General features: G+C 43.2%; 1 protein-coding gene across 4 annotated transcripts in view; it reads left to right on the forward strand.

The window, feature by feature from the left end:
- LOC140389979 (diacylglycerol kinase delta) overlaps positions 1-20,223 on the forward strand; it is a 225,184-nt gene extending 204,961 nt beyond the window's left edge. For 2 of the 4 annotated variants that reach the window (XM_072474713.1, XM_072474716.1), the window contains 4 exons: positions 2,681-2,800; positions 6,299-6,416; positions 9,467-9,624; positions 12,438-20,223. In XM_072474713.1, the coding sequence (XP_072330814.1) occupies positions 2,681-2,800; positions 6,299-6,416; positions 9,467-9,624; positions 12,438-12,527 (486 nt within the window). In that variant the 3' untranslated portion in view covers positions 12,528-20,223. The remainder of the gene's footprint in view (positions 1-2,680; positions 2,801-6,298; positions 6,417-9,466; positions 9,625-12,437) is intronic. The other 2 variants (XM_072474714.1, XM_072474715.1) reach the window with 2 other exon arrangements.
- Positions 20,224-20,481: the final 258 nt, after the last annotated feature.

Consider the following 20,481-nt stretch of genomic DNA (forward strand, 5'->3'; position numbering starts at 1 on the left):
GGATTGTCCTTCTACAGTGTTGTACCTTTATTTGCTGGTTTGCTCCTCTCCTGAAGACAATGCTGGGGTCACGGTTCCAAGTGTGCTACCAGCCTTTCAGTGCTTCATCCAAATGTCCGCTTACCTCTATCTGGGGTACTAAGTGCCAAGTGTCGGCTGCGAATCTGACTGTGTAGGAAGTCACAACTGAGGTTGAAACCGCTCCATGCATAATATCCGTGCTTTCACTTTCCAGTGGTGGTGATTAGACAGCATTTGGAAGTAGGGACCCTGCCTGATTTTCCCATTCATGTTCCAAGGAACTGAGACCACTTGTAGCACTGCACCCATGCCTTGAATGAGACCATGTAGCTGAGCACGTGCTGAGAATTGAAAGTGGTGCATTCTGGTCTAAACGACCCGATTGCGCACTCCCTTTACTTTGGGGTATCTGGCTGTGATATGGTCGATGAGGTCTATCAACAGCTTTTTGTACTGTCCAGTGTTGCTGCAACTCAAATATATCTTGTGCTATTTGCAATTGATTGAATGACTCAAGCATGTCACTTTCTACAGAAAATGCTGGAAAAACTCAGATCCGGGGATGTCCCGGAGGACTGGAGAATAGCCAATGTTGTTCCTCTGTTTAAGAAGGGTAGCAAGGATAATCCAGGGAACGACAGGCCGGTGAGCCTTACTTCAGTGGTAGGGAAATTACTGGAGAGAATTCTTCGAGACAGGATCTACTCCCATTTAGAAGCAAATGGACGTATTAGTGAGAGGCAGCATGGTTTTGTGAAGGGGAGGTCGTGTCTCACTAACTTGATAGAGTTTTCCGAGGAGGTCACTAAGATGATTGATGCAGGTAGGGCAGTGGATGTTGTCTATATGGACTTCAGTAAGGCCTTTGACAAGGTCCCTCATGGTAGACTAGTACAAAAGGTGAAGTCACACGGGATCAGGGGTGAGCTGGCAAGGTGGATACAGAACTGGCTAGGTCATAGAAGGCAGAGAGTAGCAATGGAAGGATGCTTTTCGAATTGGAGGGCTGTGACCAGTGGTGTTCCACAGGGATCAGTGCTGGGACCTTTGCTGTTTGTAGTATATATAAATGATTTGGAGGAAAATGTAACTGGTCTGATTAGTAAGTTTGCAGACGACACAAAGGTTGGTGGAATTGCAGATAGCGATGAGGACTGTCAGAGGATACAGCAGGATTTAGATTGTTTGGAGACTTGGGCGGAGAGATGGCAGATGGAGTTTAATCCGGACAAATGTGAGGTAATGCATTTTGGAAGGTCTAATGCAGGTAGGGAATGTACAGTGAATGGTAGAACCCTCAAGAGTATTGAAAGTCAAAGAGATCTAGGAGTACAGGTCCACGGGTCACTGAAAGGGGCAACACAGGTGGAGAAGGTAGTCAAGAAGGCATATGGCATGCTTGCCTTCATTGGCCGGGGCATTGAGTATAAGAATTGGCAAGTCATGTTGCAGCTGTATAGAATCTTAGTTAGGCCACACTTGGAGTATAGTGTTCAATTCTGGTCGCCACACTACCAGAAGGATGTGGACGCTTTAGAGAGGGTGCAGAAGAGATTTACCAGAATGTTGCCTGGTATGGAGGGCATTAGCTATGAGGAGCGGTTGAATAAACTCGTGTCTGTTCTCACAGGAACGAAGGAGATTGAGGGGCGACCTGATAGAGGTCTACAAAATTATGAGGGGCATAGACAGAGTGGATAGTCAGAGGCTTTTCCCCGGGGTAGAGGGGTCAATTACTAGGGGGCATAGGTTTAAGGTAAGAGGGGGCAAGGTTTAGAGTAGATGTACGAGGCATGATTTTTACGCAGAGGGTAGTGGGTGCCTGGAACTCGCTACCGGAGGAGGTGGTGGAAGCAGGGACGATAGTGACATTTAAGGGGCATCTTGACAAATACATGAATAGGATGGGAATAGAGGGATACGGACCCAGGAAGTGTAGAAGATTGTAGTTTAGTCGGGCAGCATGGTCGGCACGGGCTTGGAGGGCCGAAGGACCTGTTCCTATGCTGTACATTTCTTTGTTCTTTGTTATCTGTCAGCATTTGTGGAGTGAGAAACCGAGCTAGCGTTTCGAGTCCATATGACTCTTCAGATCTCTGTTTCTCTCTCCACAGGTGCTGTGAAACCTGCTGAGGTTTTCCAGCATTTCCTGTTTTTATATAGATTCCCAGTATCTGCAGTATTTTGCTTTTATTTTATGTTACTTTCTCAGTTCAGTTGCAACCTGTGACATTTGGAGTAAATTGCTGGTACATCTCTGCTGCTTCCCATTCTATATTTTATAATGTTTTATACAATTATTAAATCAATGATGGGACTAAAAGATCCAACATGTAATGCAGAGAAGGTTAGAAAATGTATCTTTGATTCAGAGCATTACTTGCTGGATGTGAAGTCATACACAGTTTTGTGACAGTTTCACATGCATCTGGGATTCCAGGATTGCTTTGGCCAATAGCACTCCCAAATGTTAGACCTCGGGAACCCAGAAGCTGTAATTGCTTGGATATTCACTTCTGATCTCTAAACATTGCAAGACATAAGAGAAGGATATCAAATCAATCAAGCCAATATACCTGCATCTTTATGACTAGTGTTTGTTTTTGTTAAGTGATTATTGCTGAGCACATTGCTGTATGTTTTCCTTTTCTGGATGCAGCAGTTGGATCCCCCTCAGAAGGACGAACTCACTGGGGCTCTGGCTAATGTGGACCTGCAGCTTCGAAAACTGGCAGAAATTCCCTGGTTATATCAGCTCATTGAGCCAAGTGACGACGAGGTAATTTCCCACTCTATTTTACTGAATTAATAATTTCTCGACTTGAAAGAAAAGTTCAGTCTGTTTCTTTTCCATTCCCCCCCCCTCTCTGGAAGGTGCTGCTGTTCCAGAAATACAACTCAACTTGTGGCATTTTGTCACACCAGTGGTCCTAGTCTACTTTGCCCCAGAATGCTGATCTCTATCATGATCCTCCAACCAACCTATCGAGATCATGGACGTGAGGCTAATCGCCACCATAAGGATAGTGTCAGGGATGCTTCAATTCACTCTCATTGAGTGGCTCCATGTATTCTCCCACCTTGCCCAGCCTGCCATTCACCTTGGCGCAATCATGCTTCATGACATGGAAAGTAATGAGCAACACCAACCTCCCATTCACAAAGGAAGAAAGCACTTCCAATCGACAATGTAGCAGGCAATTTAGGGGTTAAACAAACTAATGGCAAAAACGCTGGCATGGAGTCAGAGACTCCAGGCCACATCTGGCCTGAATTACATCGTCTCATTCAGTCTTAAACTCATTAGTGGGAATACACAGGATGTCCCTGTTCAACCAGATTGATTCACTCGAGATCCATTGTCCTTCGGGACACTCTTGTTTGACCAACCATTAGGCCATTACAGAGTCTGATGGCCTCTTTTGTCTGTAAATGGGAGGTTAGTTGCGTATCAATAGCATGGCTCTGTTCTTTTGTACAAATGGGAGTGGGAAATCAGACAGCAAAGATAACGATGATGGATTCAAGTCTGGACACCCGAGAAGAGAACCTTACTTGAGGGGCTGGGCGGAGATCAGAGAGAGAGGGGAAGAATCCTGTTTGAACAGGCAGATTGGGATTTGGATTTTGTTTATTGTCACGTGTATTGTGGTACAGTGAAAAGTATTTTTCTGCTAGCAGCTCAACAAATCATTAAGTACATGAAAAGAAAAGAAAAGAAAATACATAATAGGGCAACACAAGGTACACAATGTAACTACATAAACACTGGCATCGGGTGAAGCATATATGTAGTGTTAATCAGGTCAGTCCATAAGAGGGTCGTTTAGGCGTCTGGTAGCGGGGACGAAGCTGTTTTTTAGTCTGTTCGTGCGTGTTAAAACTTTTGCATCTCCTGCCCGACGGAAGAGGTTGTAACAGTTAGTAAGCCAGGTGGGAGGGGCCTTTGATTATACTGCCCACTTTCCCCAGGCAGCGGGAGGTGTAGATGGGAGAGGATTTGGAAAGCCACAGAGCGAGGGATCATGGAAAGCTGTTCCAGAGACAAACTTTCGAAAACGGTTCTGAAAGAACTTCCCTAACAGAAGAAAATTGCTTTGTAAATGCAGGAATCACTTTTGCCTGCCTGTGTCAGTGGAATGAGAGCTGCATGTTCATTTGAAGTGTTTAATGGGGATTTTGGGGTTAGGATTAAAAAAAACCACATATAACCTATTATTGTTAGGGTTGAAATTGAAAAGTTTAAATATTGGTGTTTTTTTCCCATATTTTTATTCTCCTCATTTTCCACATTTTCATCAAATATACACCCAACAACAGATAACCAACAATAACAAATACAATGGTGATCCCCTGACCAACAACCCCTTTATCCTACAAACCCAAACATCCGCCCTACTCGCAAATACAAAACAAGAAAAAAAAAAGCAATGGTCATCCCATACATAATCACTAATATTCCATACACTCAACTCTGCCCCCCCCCCCGGCCCCTAATGTTCAATGTCATCTAATCCTTGAAAGTGCATGATACACAATGCCCGTAAATTGTAGAATCCTTCCCCTCAGCTCGAACATCACCTTATCGAGCGTTAGAAATTCCAGCAGGTCCCACCTCTATGCCACCTCTATCCCTTCTCCAGCAGGGCAGAGAAGCTGACCTCCACCCCAACAGGACCCGCCTTCGGGCAATCAGTGAGGCGAAGGCATCGGCATCTGCCCCTGCATCCGCCTCCAGCCCCGGCTGGTCCGACACCTTTTAGGCTTTTAAGGGCCCTGGCCCGAGCCTCGCGTGTACCACCCCCGAGATAACCTTGAAGACCTCCCTCCAACACCCTTTCAGTTTCGGTCAGGACCAAAACACATGAACATGGTTTGCGGGACTCCCCCCACAGCACTCACACATCCTCCACCCCCTCAAAGAGTCGGCTCATCCTCGTCCTCGTGAGGTGCGCCCTATACACCATCTTCAACCGTATCAGCCCCAAACCCGCGCCCGAGGTTGAGGCATTCAGCCTCCGGAGCACCTCACACCACAACCCGTCCTCCATGCCCTCCACCAACTCTTCTTCCCACTTTGCTTTAATCCCTTTCAATGATACCTTGTCCTCCCCCAGAATAAATATTGCTTTTCTTTTGTTTTAATAAACTTTGTTTACAAAATAACCAAGCCCTATTTCTTATGTAATCACTCCCGGAATGAATCGATCTTTCCGCACCGCATTAAAACTTTTAAAATGTTGCAGCTCTGGTCCAGAATCTTAGCCACTGCTGAGAGCTGACCAGGTGACCGTAACACGTTGAAACAAACGCAGTATCCAGATGGATAGAATCGTGGTACCATGCTACATAAAAGCATCTCATCACTGACCAAACAACCAAGATTCCTAGCTTCGACCTCCCTAAAAGGCAGTGAATAGTGCTGAAACTAATCCACTCAGGCAATGGGCGCATAACCATCTGTTCTCTAAGTGGTAGATGACAAATGGCCAAAATTGTGGCTATGGCTATGAGTCCCAGTCCTTGGAACACATCATATCAACCTGTCCACTAGGATCTGTTGCAGAAGGCATCTCATTTCACCACTCAGTTTCTCAAGAGGCTATCAAATGGATAGTAAAATTAGGCATCCCTTTATCAGAGTTTCCCATCATGACGGAGTAGTAGTATTGTCTTTTTATGACTGCTTGAACTAGCCACACCTGCCCTAGACTGGCAGGTTGTAAATGATCCCATAGCAAGGGAGTTATCCATATATCCTTATCACCATTTATTCCCTAACTAACACCACCGAAAATAGATCTGGTCCTTCATTAATTTATTATTTGTGATCTATATGGCTGACACACTTCCCCACATACACTGATAGTCATTCTGAAATTAGCCATTGACCATTAAGTACTTGGGTGCATCCTGAGAATGGAAAATGCAAGAATTTTCCTTTTGTCGCTTATTTTGAGTTTTTACTTGAAGATTGCCCTTTCTCCTAAAATTACTTAACCTTACTCTTGATAACTATGTTTTTATCTGAGGACAACGGGTAAATGTGGGATTGGCAGGGCTCCTTGTTGAGAGGGACAGGGCATTTTAATTCCTGAGCCTCTTTCGTATAAAATAAATTTGCATTCTATCCAATCCTTGCATCAATGATGTGTGTGTGTCTGTGTATCTGGGTGTGTCTGTGAATGATCAGTGCGTTGGGATTTTCTTTGCTCTGTTAATTATGTGGTATATTACAAGTTATTGGTGCTTTACTTTTCTCGTGTCTTTTGCCCAGGGCCAGTTCTTGGAATATTCCAAGCGCACTCGCAGTGCCAAATTCCGTCTTGTGTCAAAGCTAAAAAAAGAGAAAAACAACAAGAATAAGGAAACCAGGGGGAACATGGGATTACCAGGTGCGTATGTAAACTCTGACCCTCCTCTACTTCCATCCTTTGTGGCCAGTATCAGTAATTTATGTCATCGTGATCATCATCATTATCCAGTTTAGTTAGTATCAGTCCCATTCACACTTGGAGAGATTTATACAGCACCTGATCTCAAATTGCCAGTGCAATCCACATCTCATCAGTCACAGCAGTTCCATTATTTGGATAGTATTTTGAAATGTTTCACTTCAAATACAGCTCCTTGGCTGAGCCATTTGTGATGAAGGCATATTAAGAAATATTAGTAATCCTTATTGTTGTTCCTCTCTTTACAATTCCATGCATCATAATGGCACCACAGGTTCCTCTGATGTAGACCACTGGATACAAATCACTCACAAATCCTGTAGAATAGCCCTGAAGCCATTGTCCACTGAAATTATGAGGCAGTAGAAGGCACATGATTCACAATGGTGATTAACAGTTCTACGTTGGCCTCCCACATGTGTTTGGAGAATGCAGCTGGAAATTAATTCAAAACCAGAACATTAAGCCTTACTTTCCCAATTGTCCTTTGGCATAATGTGCTGCCAGAAACTAAAGGCATATAGACAAGATCCCAGGTTCAATCTGTTCATGTGCTGTAAATTGGCCTTTGTCTTAAATTCTCTGTCAGAAGGCAGGTCGAACCCACTGCACCACAACCTGCACGACTACGCCTTATAGAAGGGAAAATGTTAGTTCACATTCTGAAATAACAGAAAATGCTGGCATAACGCAGCAGGTCTGACAGCATCTGTGGAAAGAGAAGGAGAGTTAATGTTTCAAGTCCGTATGACTCTTCTTCTGAGCTCATTTCTCCCCCTCTAATTCTGAAGCATAGTCATATGGACTCAAAACGTTAACTCTGTTTATCTATCCACAGATGCTGCCAGACCTGCTGAGTTTTTCCAGCATTTTCTGTTCTTATTTCAGATTTGCAGCATCTTCTGTATATTGCATTTATTTTAGTTCAGATTTCCATTTGTACTGGAGAGTTAGAGATGAAGATAGGATCAAACTTGGCTCTGAGGCTTCTAACAGTGGTATAACATGCCAATATTCCCTTTCCAGACCAGAGGGTGGGCACAGGTTAGATACTGGAGGAAAGATGCAGCTGTTACAGTTGCAGAGACTTGCTTGTTAACGTTGTCTCGGAATAAATAACAGCTCAGATCAGAAGGGAATCTCTTGCCTCAATCTGCACCTGTGCACGTCTGTCTATACCTGGGCCCTATGCAGAATCTCTCTCTTCCACCTGAATCTTCTGCAGAATTTCCCCTCCAATGTGAAAACTCTCACTTTCTGAATGTTTAAGTGTAATAATAAATTCTAACAAAATCAAAATACATTCTATGCTCGTTTTCTGATTAAAGTGCCAATTGTTTTATCCTTTGGTCGGCATTAATAAATTGCTCAATCAATTGAAGGTGTGCTCCAGGCCACAGTTTTAAGTGGAACCTACATTAGTGAATTCTGCAGGCTTCTCTGTAGAGCTAGTTACAGTGCTGTTTGGACTTAAAATGTTACTTAATACCATAACTCTAGTCCTCATCAGCCCAGGTTCATTCCACATATCCTTACTCATGCTGGTTTAGCACAGTGGGCTAAACAGCTGGCTTGTAATGAAATGAAATGAAAATCGCTTATTGTCACAAGTAGGCTTCAATGAAGTTACTGTGAAAAGCCCCGAGTTGCCACATTCCGGCGCCTGTTCGGGGAGGCTGGTACGGGAATTGAACCACGCTGCTGGCCTGCCTTAGTCTGCTTTAAAAGCCAGCTATTTAGCCCTGTGCTAAACCAGCCCCTGGATGGGTGATGCCGATAAGAGGGATCATGAGTTTGAGCATAGTAATAACAATAATTGCTTGTCACAGGTAGGCTTCAATGGTTACTGTGAAAAGCCCCTAGTCGCCACATTCCGGCGCCTGTTTGGGAGGCTGGTACGGGAATTGAACCGTGCTGCTGGCTTGCTTGGTCTGCTTTAAAAGCCAGCGATTTAGCCCAGTGTGCTAAACCAGCCCCAGATGCAGAACAAGGCCAGCAGCGCAGGTTCAATTCCCGTACCAGCCTCCCCGAACAGGCGCCGGAATGTGGCGACTAGGGGCTTTTCACAGTAACCATTGAAGCCTACCTGTGACAAGCAATTATTGTTATTACTATGCTCAAATCGTATGTTTGTGTCTTGTTTCCTAACAGGCAGGGGAATGCAAACCAGCTTTAAGATAACTTGAGAAGTTGTGTCAGGAGTACCTTAACAAGGGAGTGGGTGGAAGGCACAATCAACATATACTCCATTTTATTTTCCCCTCCCTTGTACTCCCCTTTCACTGTTGACGGTGTTAATTTTCAGTGAGTTAGAGATTTCACAGGTGCTAACAACCTTCTAGCACTTGCATCAAATGAACTTTCTTCATGTATGATCCTAGACAGTGAGAATCAGCAGAGTATTGGACCCTGGGTCATTGCAACCAAACCCAATTCATTCTTCGCCCAATATTCTTCTCATCGAGGGTCAGTGGAGCAGGAAGTGAGGGCAACTGCCTCCACTGCTTTCACCTCACCCATGGGACAAAGACTACATGTAGCATTCTGACTGCAACTGGCTGACATCAGCCAACTCAAAACAGATCAGAGGTAGGATTTGCGTGCTGCTGATCTGTGTGCCTCAGTACAACAGCAGAATGTGCATTATCAATGAGATGTCATAGATCCCCACCTCTCATTGACTAGCCGGATTCTTTAGCACACTACAGCACAGTAGAGAGATTGAGATATGTGCAAGACAGGAAGGACTTGTATATATTTGCTAATGTAGCCTGGAGCTATCCACTCAAGAACAAGTATTTGATTTCAGCAGCTGTGCCGGACTCCCAATTGCATTGTGTGCTATTGATTCATGGTGTTCCCCTGAAATACCCCTTGTGAGATTAGCTAGTGGTGTACTCTGCATTCTCTGAAACCTCTGTGGGCCTTTTTTTTGCTAGCGGGTGATGGTTGTGCATTTCTCTTTGCCTTTGGGATTGTGGGTACTGAAGGTGGCGCTGCTCTTCGCTTTCCCACAGTGCATCAGTGGGGTACTGAGGAGGTGGCAGCCTGGTTAGAGCATCTTAGCCTGTTCGAATACAGAGACATCTTCATCCGGCACGACATCCGTGGCTCAGAGCTCTTGCATCTGGAGAGACGAGACCTGAAGGTATTGCAAGTGACGTTTTCACTTCTGCATGAATGACAAACTAATGCGGCCTGCCTTTATCAGTACTGACTTTCTGCTTTAACTTGCTCTGTGTGCTGAGATCACATCATTTAGAAGGTACTGTGAAGCCATGAGCTGTAAAGAAGTTACAGAATGCTTAGTGGAATCACTGTACACTGGCTGCTATGCACCCACAAACCTTTCAAGCCAAAATGCCCAAGTGATGCTAAGAATTCTTTTGTGAAAGGAAAAAGGGATATGAGAAAGAAAAAGAGAGTTCTACCCAAAAATATTTTAGAATGGCTTTTGAGAGTAGCTTCAGGCTTATTGATATAGAGCGAAAGATAATTTTTAAAAGAGTCAAAAATGATTTGAATCACGGACTATAGTTCAAGCTAAATAGCTGGGACTCATTTTAACCTGAAGGCAAATTCTGTGCAGGGGCGACTGTTGTGAAGATGGGAAGACTAAAAGATCAGGTTTTCCCGTGTCTTGCAGAAACTGAGTGGGTTTTGCCAACAGGCAACCTGATTGATGACCTATAAGCCTTTTCATTTCATGAAAGTTGGACACTCAGCCGCCTTTGGTAAAAAAATAACTGTTAAAAGAAAGGCACGGAACCTCATTAGAATATTTAAATGATCAACCGTTTTCCACAAGTTGATTAGTCACCTGCCCCTTTGCCCAGGTTGAAATCAGAAGTTGATGGGATCAGTTTCTGTTTAATTTTTCTTGTACTTTAATCTCTGGCACGACCTGAGCCTACCTGTTCTTTGATGTTGAGATTTAGCCCATTGACCCTATCTGCTGTGAGTGGGTGCCAGGCTGAATACTTGGACTGGGAATCACTGGCTTTTTAATTGTTTTGGCCTCAGTGGAGGAGAAGGTTACAGTTTAAAGATTGAGGTTTGTACCAACATCCTGATGTGATGCCAGCTGCTGACCTGGCTTCCTGAGTATCTTGAAAACTGCTTCTTTCCTTCAATTGCTTACGCCCCTAGGTCTCTCAATCCCTCAGGGTAGTTACTGTCTAATCTCAAATATCTGGAATGTTTTGTTAACAAATTGTTGCATAGGAACTGCTCCATTTTGTTCAGGATCTTTTATCCTTTTAGGAGTCGGCATTCAAGTACAATCCAACTACATGTGTGTGTGTGTATATATGAACAATCTTGCATATCCACACTAACATTACATCCTATGTCAAGGTTTTGCAGAAAGTTTTTGCATATCAATGTGTATCAGAATTCCCTAATATGACCCTATGTGCTTGTAACACTCAAAATTTAGAGCATTGCAGCCCCCTAAACATAAGGTGATGGTTTTGTGTCTACCAATCTCCCAGGACTAGCTGCCAATTCAGTTTTTACCTTTTGCTTTTAATCTTGATTGTTGCAATTTCCCAGCTTTGCTGCACCTGAGTTTTGAGTTTATCCCGGTTGCCTGCCAAATGCATAGTGTGGCAGCTATTCTTTCATGCATCACATCATCCAGCCAACTAATTGACCAGCACTCAATTACAACATAAAGCTTTAGGCTGCAGTCTACCTATTATTCTTGAATAAGTGGACAGCCTAATGCTTAGGGGCATCCTGACTACTTTTAGGTGTCCCCTTTCTCCACAGCCCCCTGATGTTTCATGGCACCATTACTGCTGGCCAGGCTTGCACCCACATCGCAGGAATTGCAAGCCATAACATCTGGCACCTGATGTCATGAATCAGCTCAAACACACGATCAAATTCACAATGACATGCACTCGCAGTGAACACTGCACAACTACACAAACTTAATGAGCATTTTAAACGTGGATTGATTTGCACCATTCAATATAGACTCCTTTGCTGCCCAGACTGATACTAGTTAGAATATTTCTGAGTGAAATAGTTGGGAAAATTATTAGAGGGCATCAGCTCACCGCACAAAACTGCAACTGATTCATCACAAATTAGCAATCTCACTCAGGCAACGACAGGCAGGGGGAAATAGAAAATTATTTTACACAGCCCCATCAAGCACCCGAAATTTAGGTACAACACTTTTCTGGGGTTCCTTGATGGGGCTGTGTAAAGAGAGCTTTACTCTGTCCTGACTTGGAAATGCTTGATGGGACATTGTGGTAGGACCCTTGTGTGGCATCCAGCCCTCCAAATGAGCTCAGAAGCAGTTTGTAGCTGAACTTGGTGCTGGTGAAATGACTGGATATAAAGAACTTGTATCAGGGATAATATGCACCAGTAGGTTAGAAGTTGCATCCTAGTGGATTATCCAATATGGGCTGGTGTAATAAACAGTATATACCATTGGAATATAGCTTTTTAGCACCATCGTATGTTCTGAATACCAATAGAAAAGCACTGTGGCCTAGCAGGATAGTCACAGTGTTCCAGAGACTATATAATGTATACAGTGTGTACTTCATTATTAAATATTTTCTGAATAGACTTTGATGAGGCCAGAAACAAAATATTTTGACCATGACTAGTGTTAACTTGTGCAGCACCAAGAATGAAGGGACTGCTACTCTTTAATTTAATTTCTCCCCTTCCCCTCCCTGATCAAGGACATACTTCATTTCAGGCAAAGAGGGCAAGTTGGGGTAAGCATTTGAACGGAATAACAAAACTGTGTTATAGGAAAGAGGTATATAATCAGTTCCAGTCAGTAGTCCTGAAACATTATCTTACCTATTTAACCCAATTTCCTTTATAGGTTACTGCCTTTCACTAGCCTACATTTTGACTAAGATTGTTCCAGTATTTACCAAACTAACACTGGCAATAAACACCTGTCCTCTAACCTGTGTTTGACAGGACTTGGGGATAGCGAGAGTGGGCCACATGAAGCGAATCCTACATGGGATCAAGGAGTTGAGCCGGAATACTCCTGTCAGCGAAGTGTGATGTACGTGTTCAACTCCTGTGTGTACAGAGCTACCTAAACCTCCAGCCCGTTGTGTAGCAGATGAGAGAGGCTAACCTTGGTCTGTATGTGTAAGCCTCACCATCAGCTAATCGGAGGGTATTGCCTTGGAACAGATATCTCACCCAATAGAAAAAGGGAACGAGGCTGATCCAATCAAGCTGATGCTGCATTCAAGTTAAAAATGTGTCAAATCAGAATTGAAGTTACCTCAGACAAGTATCGAGTTACTTTGGATTTTACTCCAAAACTCATCTAGAAGTAAGGCTGAATGTGATTGGTCTAACATTGAACAGTGATCCCAATGAAGAGGAATCATAATCCTTTGACAGAGGAATGTACTGCACACCAGTGACTTAATCTCAGAAACACTTCGCAAAAGGGACAGCGCATCTCTTTTTTATATAATAGGTGACCTAATGAAACTGTAATTGGGACAGAACCCATAGTAACTCCCATCCACAGACATTAATTGAAGCTTTTCATATTGTGATCCGTTGAAGTAATTGTGGAGCCCTACATTTCTCTCTCCTCCCAGAATCTACCCACACATCTTTTGCAAAATACCAACTTGAAGAACACGGAAGCACTATTACAATGTCTTCCTACATTAGTTGCCCTCAAAACCCTTGTTTTTGTCACGTTGTTTCCCATTGCCTAGGTGACTCGCAGATGTATTCAGACTGATTCATGTGTCCCAGGCAGTGCCGCATTTGGAACAGCACAGCTTTCTATCTGCTTCTAGAGCCAGTGTAACTCTACAGTAACAGTGCAGCACTCTCAAGTAGTCTTGCATGATACAGTCCTGAAGTATCAGAGATATATGAGAATTAGTCATGGAGTATATGAGATTTGTGAGTTTGTCTTGGGGAGTCTGGATGTGTGAGTCAGTCTTGGCAGTTTCTAGGATGTGTGTGTCAGTCCCGGAGTGTCTGGGATGTGTGAGAGTCAGTCCTGGAGTATTTAGGATGTGTGTTTGTGAGTTTGAAAATGAACGGTCTGCATTTATCTAGTACCTTTTATGTTCTCAAAGCCCATTAGACCTCTTAAAATAAGATGTCTACCATTTAAGATAGAGATAACGAGAAACCTTTTCTCTCGAAGGATCATTAGAATGTGGAATTCTTATCCCAGAAATAATGGAGGCTGGGCCATTGAATATAGACAGATGCTCCTCGACAAAGGAGTCAAAGGTTAAAATAATTATCTTTATTGTCACAGGTAGGCTACATTAACACTGCAATGAAGTTACTGTGAAAAGCCCCTAGTCGCCACATTCCGGCGCCTGTTCGAGTACACAGAGGGAGAATTCAGAATGTCCAATTCACTTAACAGCACGTCTTTCAGGACTTGTGGGAGGAAACTGGAGCACCCGGAGGAAACCCAAGCAGACACAGGGAAAACGTGCAGACTCCACACAGACAGTGACCCAAGCCAGGAATAGAACCTGGGACCCTGGAGCTGCGAAGCAACAGTGCTAGCTACTGTGCTGCTTACAGGTTATGGGAGGGAACAGACAGAAAAGTGGAGTTGAGATAACAACCAGATCAGGCTCAAAGAGCTCACTGGCCTATTCCTGCTCATAAGTCCTACGTTCCTATCTTCCTAGAGTCAATTAGGTTCTTTTGAAGTGTAGTCACTTGTAATTCAGCAAATACACGTACAATGTTCCCACTAAACCACTGTGATACTGACTAGTTTATTTTTAGCGCTGTTGCATGAGGGATAAATGTTGCCCATGATAGTGAAGGGAGCTCCCCTATTCTTCTTCAAATGCCATGGGAACTTTGACATCCTCTTCAGAGGACAAACTGGTTTAACGTCTCATCCAAAAGACAGCACCTCCAACAGTACAACACTCATTCTGTGCTGCCAGAGTGCTACCTGCTGAGCCACAGCTGTTATGTGGATCATCTGGGATGTGAGAGAATGGATCCTGGAGTATCTGGGATATGTGAGAGTGAACCCTAGAGTGTCTGGGATGTGGGAGTGAACCCAGGAGTGTCTGGGATGAGTGAGAGTGAATCCTGGAGTATCTGGAATATGAGAATGAATCCGGGAGTGTCTGGGATGTGTGAGAGTGAATCCTGGAGTGCCTGGGATTGGGAATAAATCCTGGGTTATCTGGGATGTGTGAGTGAACCCTGGAGTGATGTGAGAGAATGAATCCTGGAGTACCTGGAATGTGAGAGTGAATCTTGGAGTGTCTGGGATGAGAAAGAGTGAAACCAGGAGTATCTGGGACTTTTGAGAGAGTGAATCCAGGAGTATCTGGGATGAAAGTGAGTGAATCCATGAGTATCTGGGATGAAAGTGAGTGAATCCAGGAGTATCTGGGATGAAAGCGAGTGAATCAAAGAGTATCTGGGATGAAAGCGAATGAATACAGGAGTATCTGGGATGTGAGTGAGTGAATCCAGGAGTGTCTGGGATTTCATAGTTTCATAGAATTTACAGTGAAGAAGGAGGCCATTCGGCCCATCGAGTCTGCACCGGCTCCTGGAAAGAGCACCATACCCAAGGTCAGCACCTCCACCCTATCCCCATAACCCAGTAACCCCACCCAACACTAAGGGCAATTTTGAACACTAAGGGCAATTTATCATGGCCAATCCACCTAACCTGCACATCTTTGGACTGTGGGAGGAAACCGGAGCACCCGGAGGAAACCCACGCACACACGGGGAGGATGTGCAGACTCCGCACAGACAGTGACCCAAGCCGGAATCGAACCTGGGACCCTGGAGCTGTGAAGCAATTGTGCTATCCACAATGCTACCGTGCTGCCCTATTTGTGAGAGTATGAATCCAGGAGTATCTGGGATGAAAGTGAGTGACTCCAGGAGTATCTTGGATGAGAGTGAGTGAGTCCAGGAGTATCTTGGATGAGAGTGAGTGAGTCCAGGAGTATCTTGGATGAGAGTGAGTGAGTCCAGGAGTATCTTGGATGAGAGTGAGTGAATCCAGAAGTATCTGGATGAGAGTGAATCCAGGAGTATCTGGATGAGAGTGAATCCTGGAGAATCTGGGATGAGAGTGAGTGAATACAGGAGTATCAGGGATGAGAGTGAATCCTGGAGTGTCTGGAATTTGTGAATGCGTGAGAGTCCAGGACTATCTGGGATGAGAGTGAATGAACCCGGGAGTGTGGGATTTGAGAGTGTGAATCCTGGGGTGTCTGGAATTTGTGAATGCGTGAGAGTCCAGGACTATCTGGGATGAGAGTGAGTGAACCCGGGAGTGGGATTTGAGAGTGTGAATCCTGGGGTGTCTGGAATTTGTGAGAGCGTGAATCCAGGAATATCTGGGGTGAGAGAGAGTGTGAACCCAGGAGTATCTGGGGTGAGAGTGAGTGAATCCAGGAATATTTGGGATGTGAGTGAGTGAATCCAGGAGTATCTGGGATGAGAGTGAATCCTGAAGTGTCTGGGATTGATGAGGGTGTGAATCCAGGAATATTTGGAATACAAGAATGGATCGTAAAGCATCTGGGATGAGAGTGAATCCAAGAGTATCTGGAATGAGAATGAATCCTGGAGTTTCTGGGATTTGTGAGAGTAGTGCTGCAGTATTTGGGCTAAACGAAGAATCAAACAAAAACTGTGTCCAAAATCTTCATGAAGACTGAATTGTTGTGTACAGCACACTCAAATGTTTTTATAATGAGTTAGCTGGTGCCTTTGATTCCAGAGGCATCTATTCACACACATCGTGCCCTATGAGTTGCCACACCTTTACCAGTTCAGGGCTTGCTGGACGTTATTGTGACTTATGAGAAAACTGGTTAACTTCAAGGTTTTGGGTCTCAGTGCATTTCCTTCAAGATTTGTTTGCCAATTTTTTGTTAATGTCTAATCTTTCTGTAGTTTTGCACATCCCTCAGTTTGGAAGAAAAGAACTGGCAGAAAACTCATTTCAGGACCTCTGATATACTGTACTCTTTCCATTTAATACGTGCTATTGCCTGGGGCATCTCCAAATCACTCATACTGATCCTTGTATTAAATCCTTCCATGACTCCTATTTCTGCATTCTTCCCCACTTCGAAACTCACCATTCCTATTACTCCATCCTTTTGTATATTGCATCCCAACCCCATTTATTCAGCCTCCAGGTCCCAATCTCTGTCCAGATATTCTCCCTCATCTCCTGTAGGAATTTCCTTGCCTATCTCTAATAAAGCTTTGGTTCTTGCTTAATTACTTTTTCCTTTGAATTGTTTTATCTTCATTTCCATGCACCTCTTCAAGCACCTTGGGCCATATTCTTCACCCTGGAGGTGTGATATGAATACAAGTGGAGCTCTGACGTTCTTTATCCTCTGAATAAGCAACATGACTTGTAATATTGATACTCATGTACTATTTCAAGACACTTCATATCTGGGTTATCCCAGATCATGCAAACCACACACATCACCAGCCATGGTCCAGAAGCTGTCATTAATAAATTTCTAATCCTCAAGTCCATTAAACCCATTCAGTTAGAACCAACTCTCACTTACCTTAGGCCCACATTGCCTTCGTGCCAAACTCATATTCAGGTCAAGCATACACACGCTTAACTTCTCCCAGCAGAAACATACTCTTTTTTTAAAAAATTAATATTTTTATTGAAAGCATTTTTCACATATACAAAAACCAAACCTCGGCAGCAGAAACATGCTCTATCAACATCACAGTCAGTCAGTCTTTTGGTTTGCAACCCTCACTATCCGACCTGTCTAAGTCCAGGCAAGGCAGTTGACGTGTGTGACTATTCCAACCAATGGGTCTAATAGTATAAATAAATTTGTCTTTTCCTAATGCTTATGTCTTAAAATGGGCTGCCTCTTATTAATATACTGTTGTGATCAAAGTAAAAATTAGCTTTCATAGGAAACCCAGCATAATACATAGACTGAAACTTGACCACTTGTATGAAACAGCTGGGATAACATTTCCACACAGCGGCAAATAGATTCTTCTCCTGTTGTAGTTTTTGCTGCCACACTTATGGCCTACCAATGTGAGTTTCACACCTCGGTAACTACTAGAAGACTCCACACTAGGAGACAATGTGTCTCAGGCTAAGGACTACCATCTGCCAGCTTTCAGAAATTAAGTACAAAAGCAAGTATAAATTTGCAAATGAAATAAAAACATACGTAAATTAATTGTGAAACATCTTATCAAGAATCTTTTGAGAATTTGTTATATTGACAGAGTTCAGTCTCTCTGCAGTAACTCGCCATCTGATGATAGAATAGCAGGAACTGAAATGAAGGAGATGGGAAATTTGTTATATTTATCCCAGATTCAGACAGTTTCTGTCAATCAAAAATCAGAACAGAGACACAGTAGCATGAGATGTTTCACAATCCATGTCATCTCGCTGTGTTTGCTACAGTTTGGGAGTTGCAGGTTCTGACAGTCTAGATGCACATACCCCCACCGACCTGTTATCTTAACATATCATTCCATATTTTATCATCTAGCCTTATCATTCCCCCCCTCACTATCACCTTCACAGCATATCAGCCTTTGCTACCTTTCTAATTTCTAACCATATCCCTCCCCTCACTGCCCATGTCCTCATGATATGCCTCTACACCACCTACTACCTCCAACATATCATTCCATCCTCTCTATCTACCTTCTGGCTCAAGTAACTTAATCTCTTTACTCTCTTTGGAGACACATCTCTCTGTTGACTCTATTTGTACATAAAGTTCCAGTCCCATGACTTGGATGGAATAGTTTCTCTAATTCCCCTTCTTACTGCCAACTTCCTTATTTTTCTAAAATCGACTGCGCCTACAGTATCTGTGCCCCAGAAATGAAGCAGTGCATATGTGTTCACCACCTTCATAAATCTTTGCGAGTCATTCATTCTGCTGCTCCTGAATATTTTCTACTGAATTGCCACATAAGTGACCTCTGCTGCTGTGCCATAATTGATAAACAAAACATCAAAGGGGTAAGGATGTTTGAGTTTAAGATGTATCAATTTCATTCTCATTCCAGCTCCACACTGTAAATTCATCACTTTTATTTAAGAGGTAGGTAACTCTTGTGTGGCAATACAGATTATACATAGTGTGGTTTTTATAGCCTGATTCCATTCTTGTTAAAAAGCAAAATGCCATTTAAAGGATGGTTAAGGGTCAAATTATTTCTCGCATTGACGGGGAACCTATTTTGACTGTTTTGGGTAAAGAGTAAAGTCAAATTATTGAAGCAAGCACAAAAACATCACAGTCATAGAGAAGTAGAGAAGGTATTCAAGAGAGAGACTATGTTAATGCAGTGTTAATATAGTGTTAGCAGAAAAATGGTGCAATGTTGGGGAGACAGTGTTTTAAGAGGGAAAGTGACACGGTGCATTAATGGAGAGGCGAAGTGATAATGGAGAGTGATGACACATTCAGCAACACAGTGGGCTGGATTATCTTTCATGATCCCAACTGAAATGAGTAGCAGAGAATGACACAAAATCTGGTCCATCACCACTCCATTGCTCTGATGTGGAGTTTCCATCCTTTGCAATGATGACTAACTATCCCCTCCTTGCCCACTGCATCACCCATTTTCCTGGTGTCTTCCCCTCTTACCACAGCTTTCTGGTTGTGCCACATGGAAGGTGGTAGTAGTAAGACCAAGGAAACATTGGTAACAGCCTTGGAATCTACCAAAGCAAGGAGTAGGCCTTGAAGCAGCCTCCTCTACACCCATTCTGGCTTCATTTATCTTTGTTGTGGCTGGAATTCAATCAAAAGGCTGCCATTCATATCAGATGATCTGCCAAGCCAGGAAATGTTTTGGAGTTAGGGCAGAATTGCAGGGGCTGGCAGGTTTCTAGCCCATCCAAATCTGCCCCAGAATGAAAAAAAAAAATAACTGAATAGAGCAACACTGCATTAACAGACAGAGAAACAAATGGAATGATGCAGAAACACGGTACTTAAACAGAGAGAAAGAGATGTTTGATTAACAGCCTCTTGTTTTAAGAGAGGTTATATTGTGATGCAGTGGTCTGGGCAGTTATGCTTCTTGTTAGCAGTACCTGTTGGATATAAAATGCTTTTACAGCTTTTAATACTTCAATAAACAGTATCCATTTGACATTTATACAGACTGCTCCTCTGATCAGAGGGAGACCGGGTTTCTGTTGAAAGGAGTCCATACCTTTGTTTAACAGGAGTCTGTGGCTCTGCTTAATGGGAGATTGTGGTTGTATTTAAAGAAAGATTGCAGTCCTATTTAAAGGGAGATCACAGTTCACTGCCCACAGGGAAGCCACTGCTCTATTTAAAGGTAGCTCCTCAGGACTGTTGATGTTTTTGTGTCTTGGTTAGCCAGCAAAAGAGCTGGCCTGAGACTCTAAGCTTGACACAGGTGAATGCAGGTTTCACTGCACCTCTGCCTTAACTCGCCAAGTGACAGAATCCTTGTTATTTACCTCACTCTCTGGAACACTGTTTTATTTAGAGACCCCAATGGATTGGGTTCTCTTGGTTCTGTCTATCTTCTGCCTCTGCATGAGGTCTGCATGTTGTATTTATTCTTAATTTATATATAAATATGGTTGTGACTGTATTTTTTGTACATATTAATTGTCAATCGATGTATATATTTCCTGTAAATACAATGGGATTGAGTCCAGCTTCCAGTAAAATGTTTTTCTCAGTTTTCTATTGCTCAGATTTCTGTGATTTTTTTTGAAAAATGTTCATTTATCTGGCGGCGCTAGTTCTTGATGTGTTTGGCAAATTTATTCACGTTCTTTGCGGATGTAACAATCAGGGTGGATAAAGGGCACCAGTGCATATACTGTACATACAGGGATGCAAATGGAATGTCGGTCTTTATTGTGTAGAGTATAAAAATAAGGAAGGCTTGCTGCAATTGTACAGGGCGTTGTTGGAACATCTGGAACACTGTTTTAGTCTTCTTA

The sequence above is a fragment of the Scyliorhinus torazame genome, chromosome 14 (genome assembly GCF_047496885.1).
Source record: "Scyliorhinus torazame isolate Kashiwa2021f chromosome 14, sScyTor2.1, whole genome shotgun sequence".
Taxonomy (NCBI): Eukaryota; Metazoa; Chordata; class Chondrichthyes; order Carcharhiniformes; family Scyliorhinidae; genus Scyliorhinus; species Scyliorhinus torazame.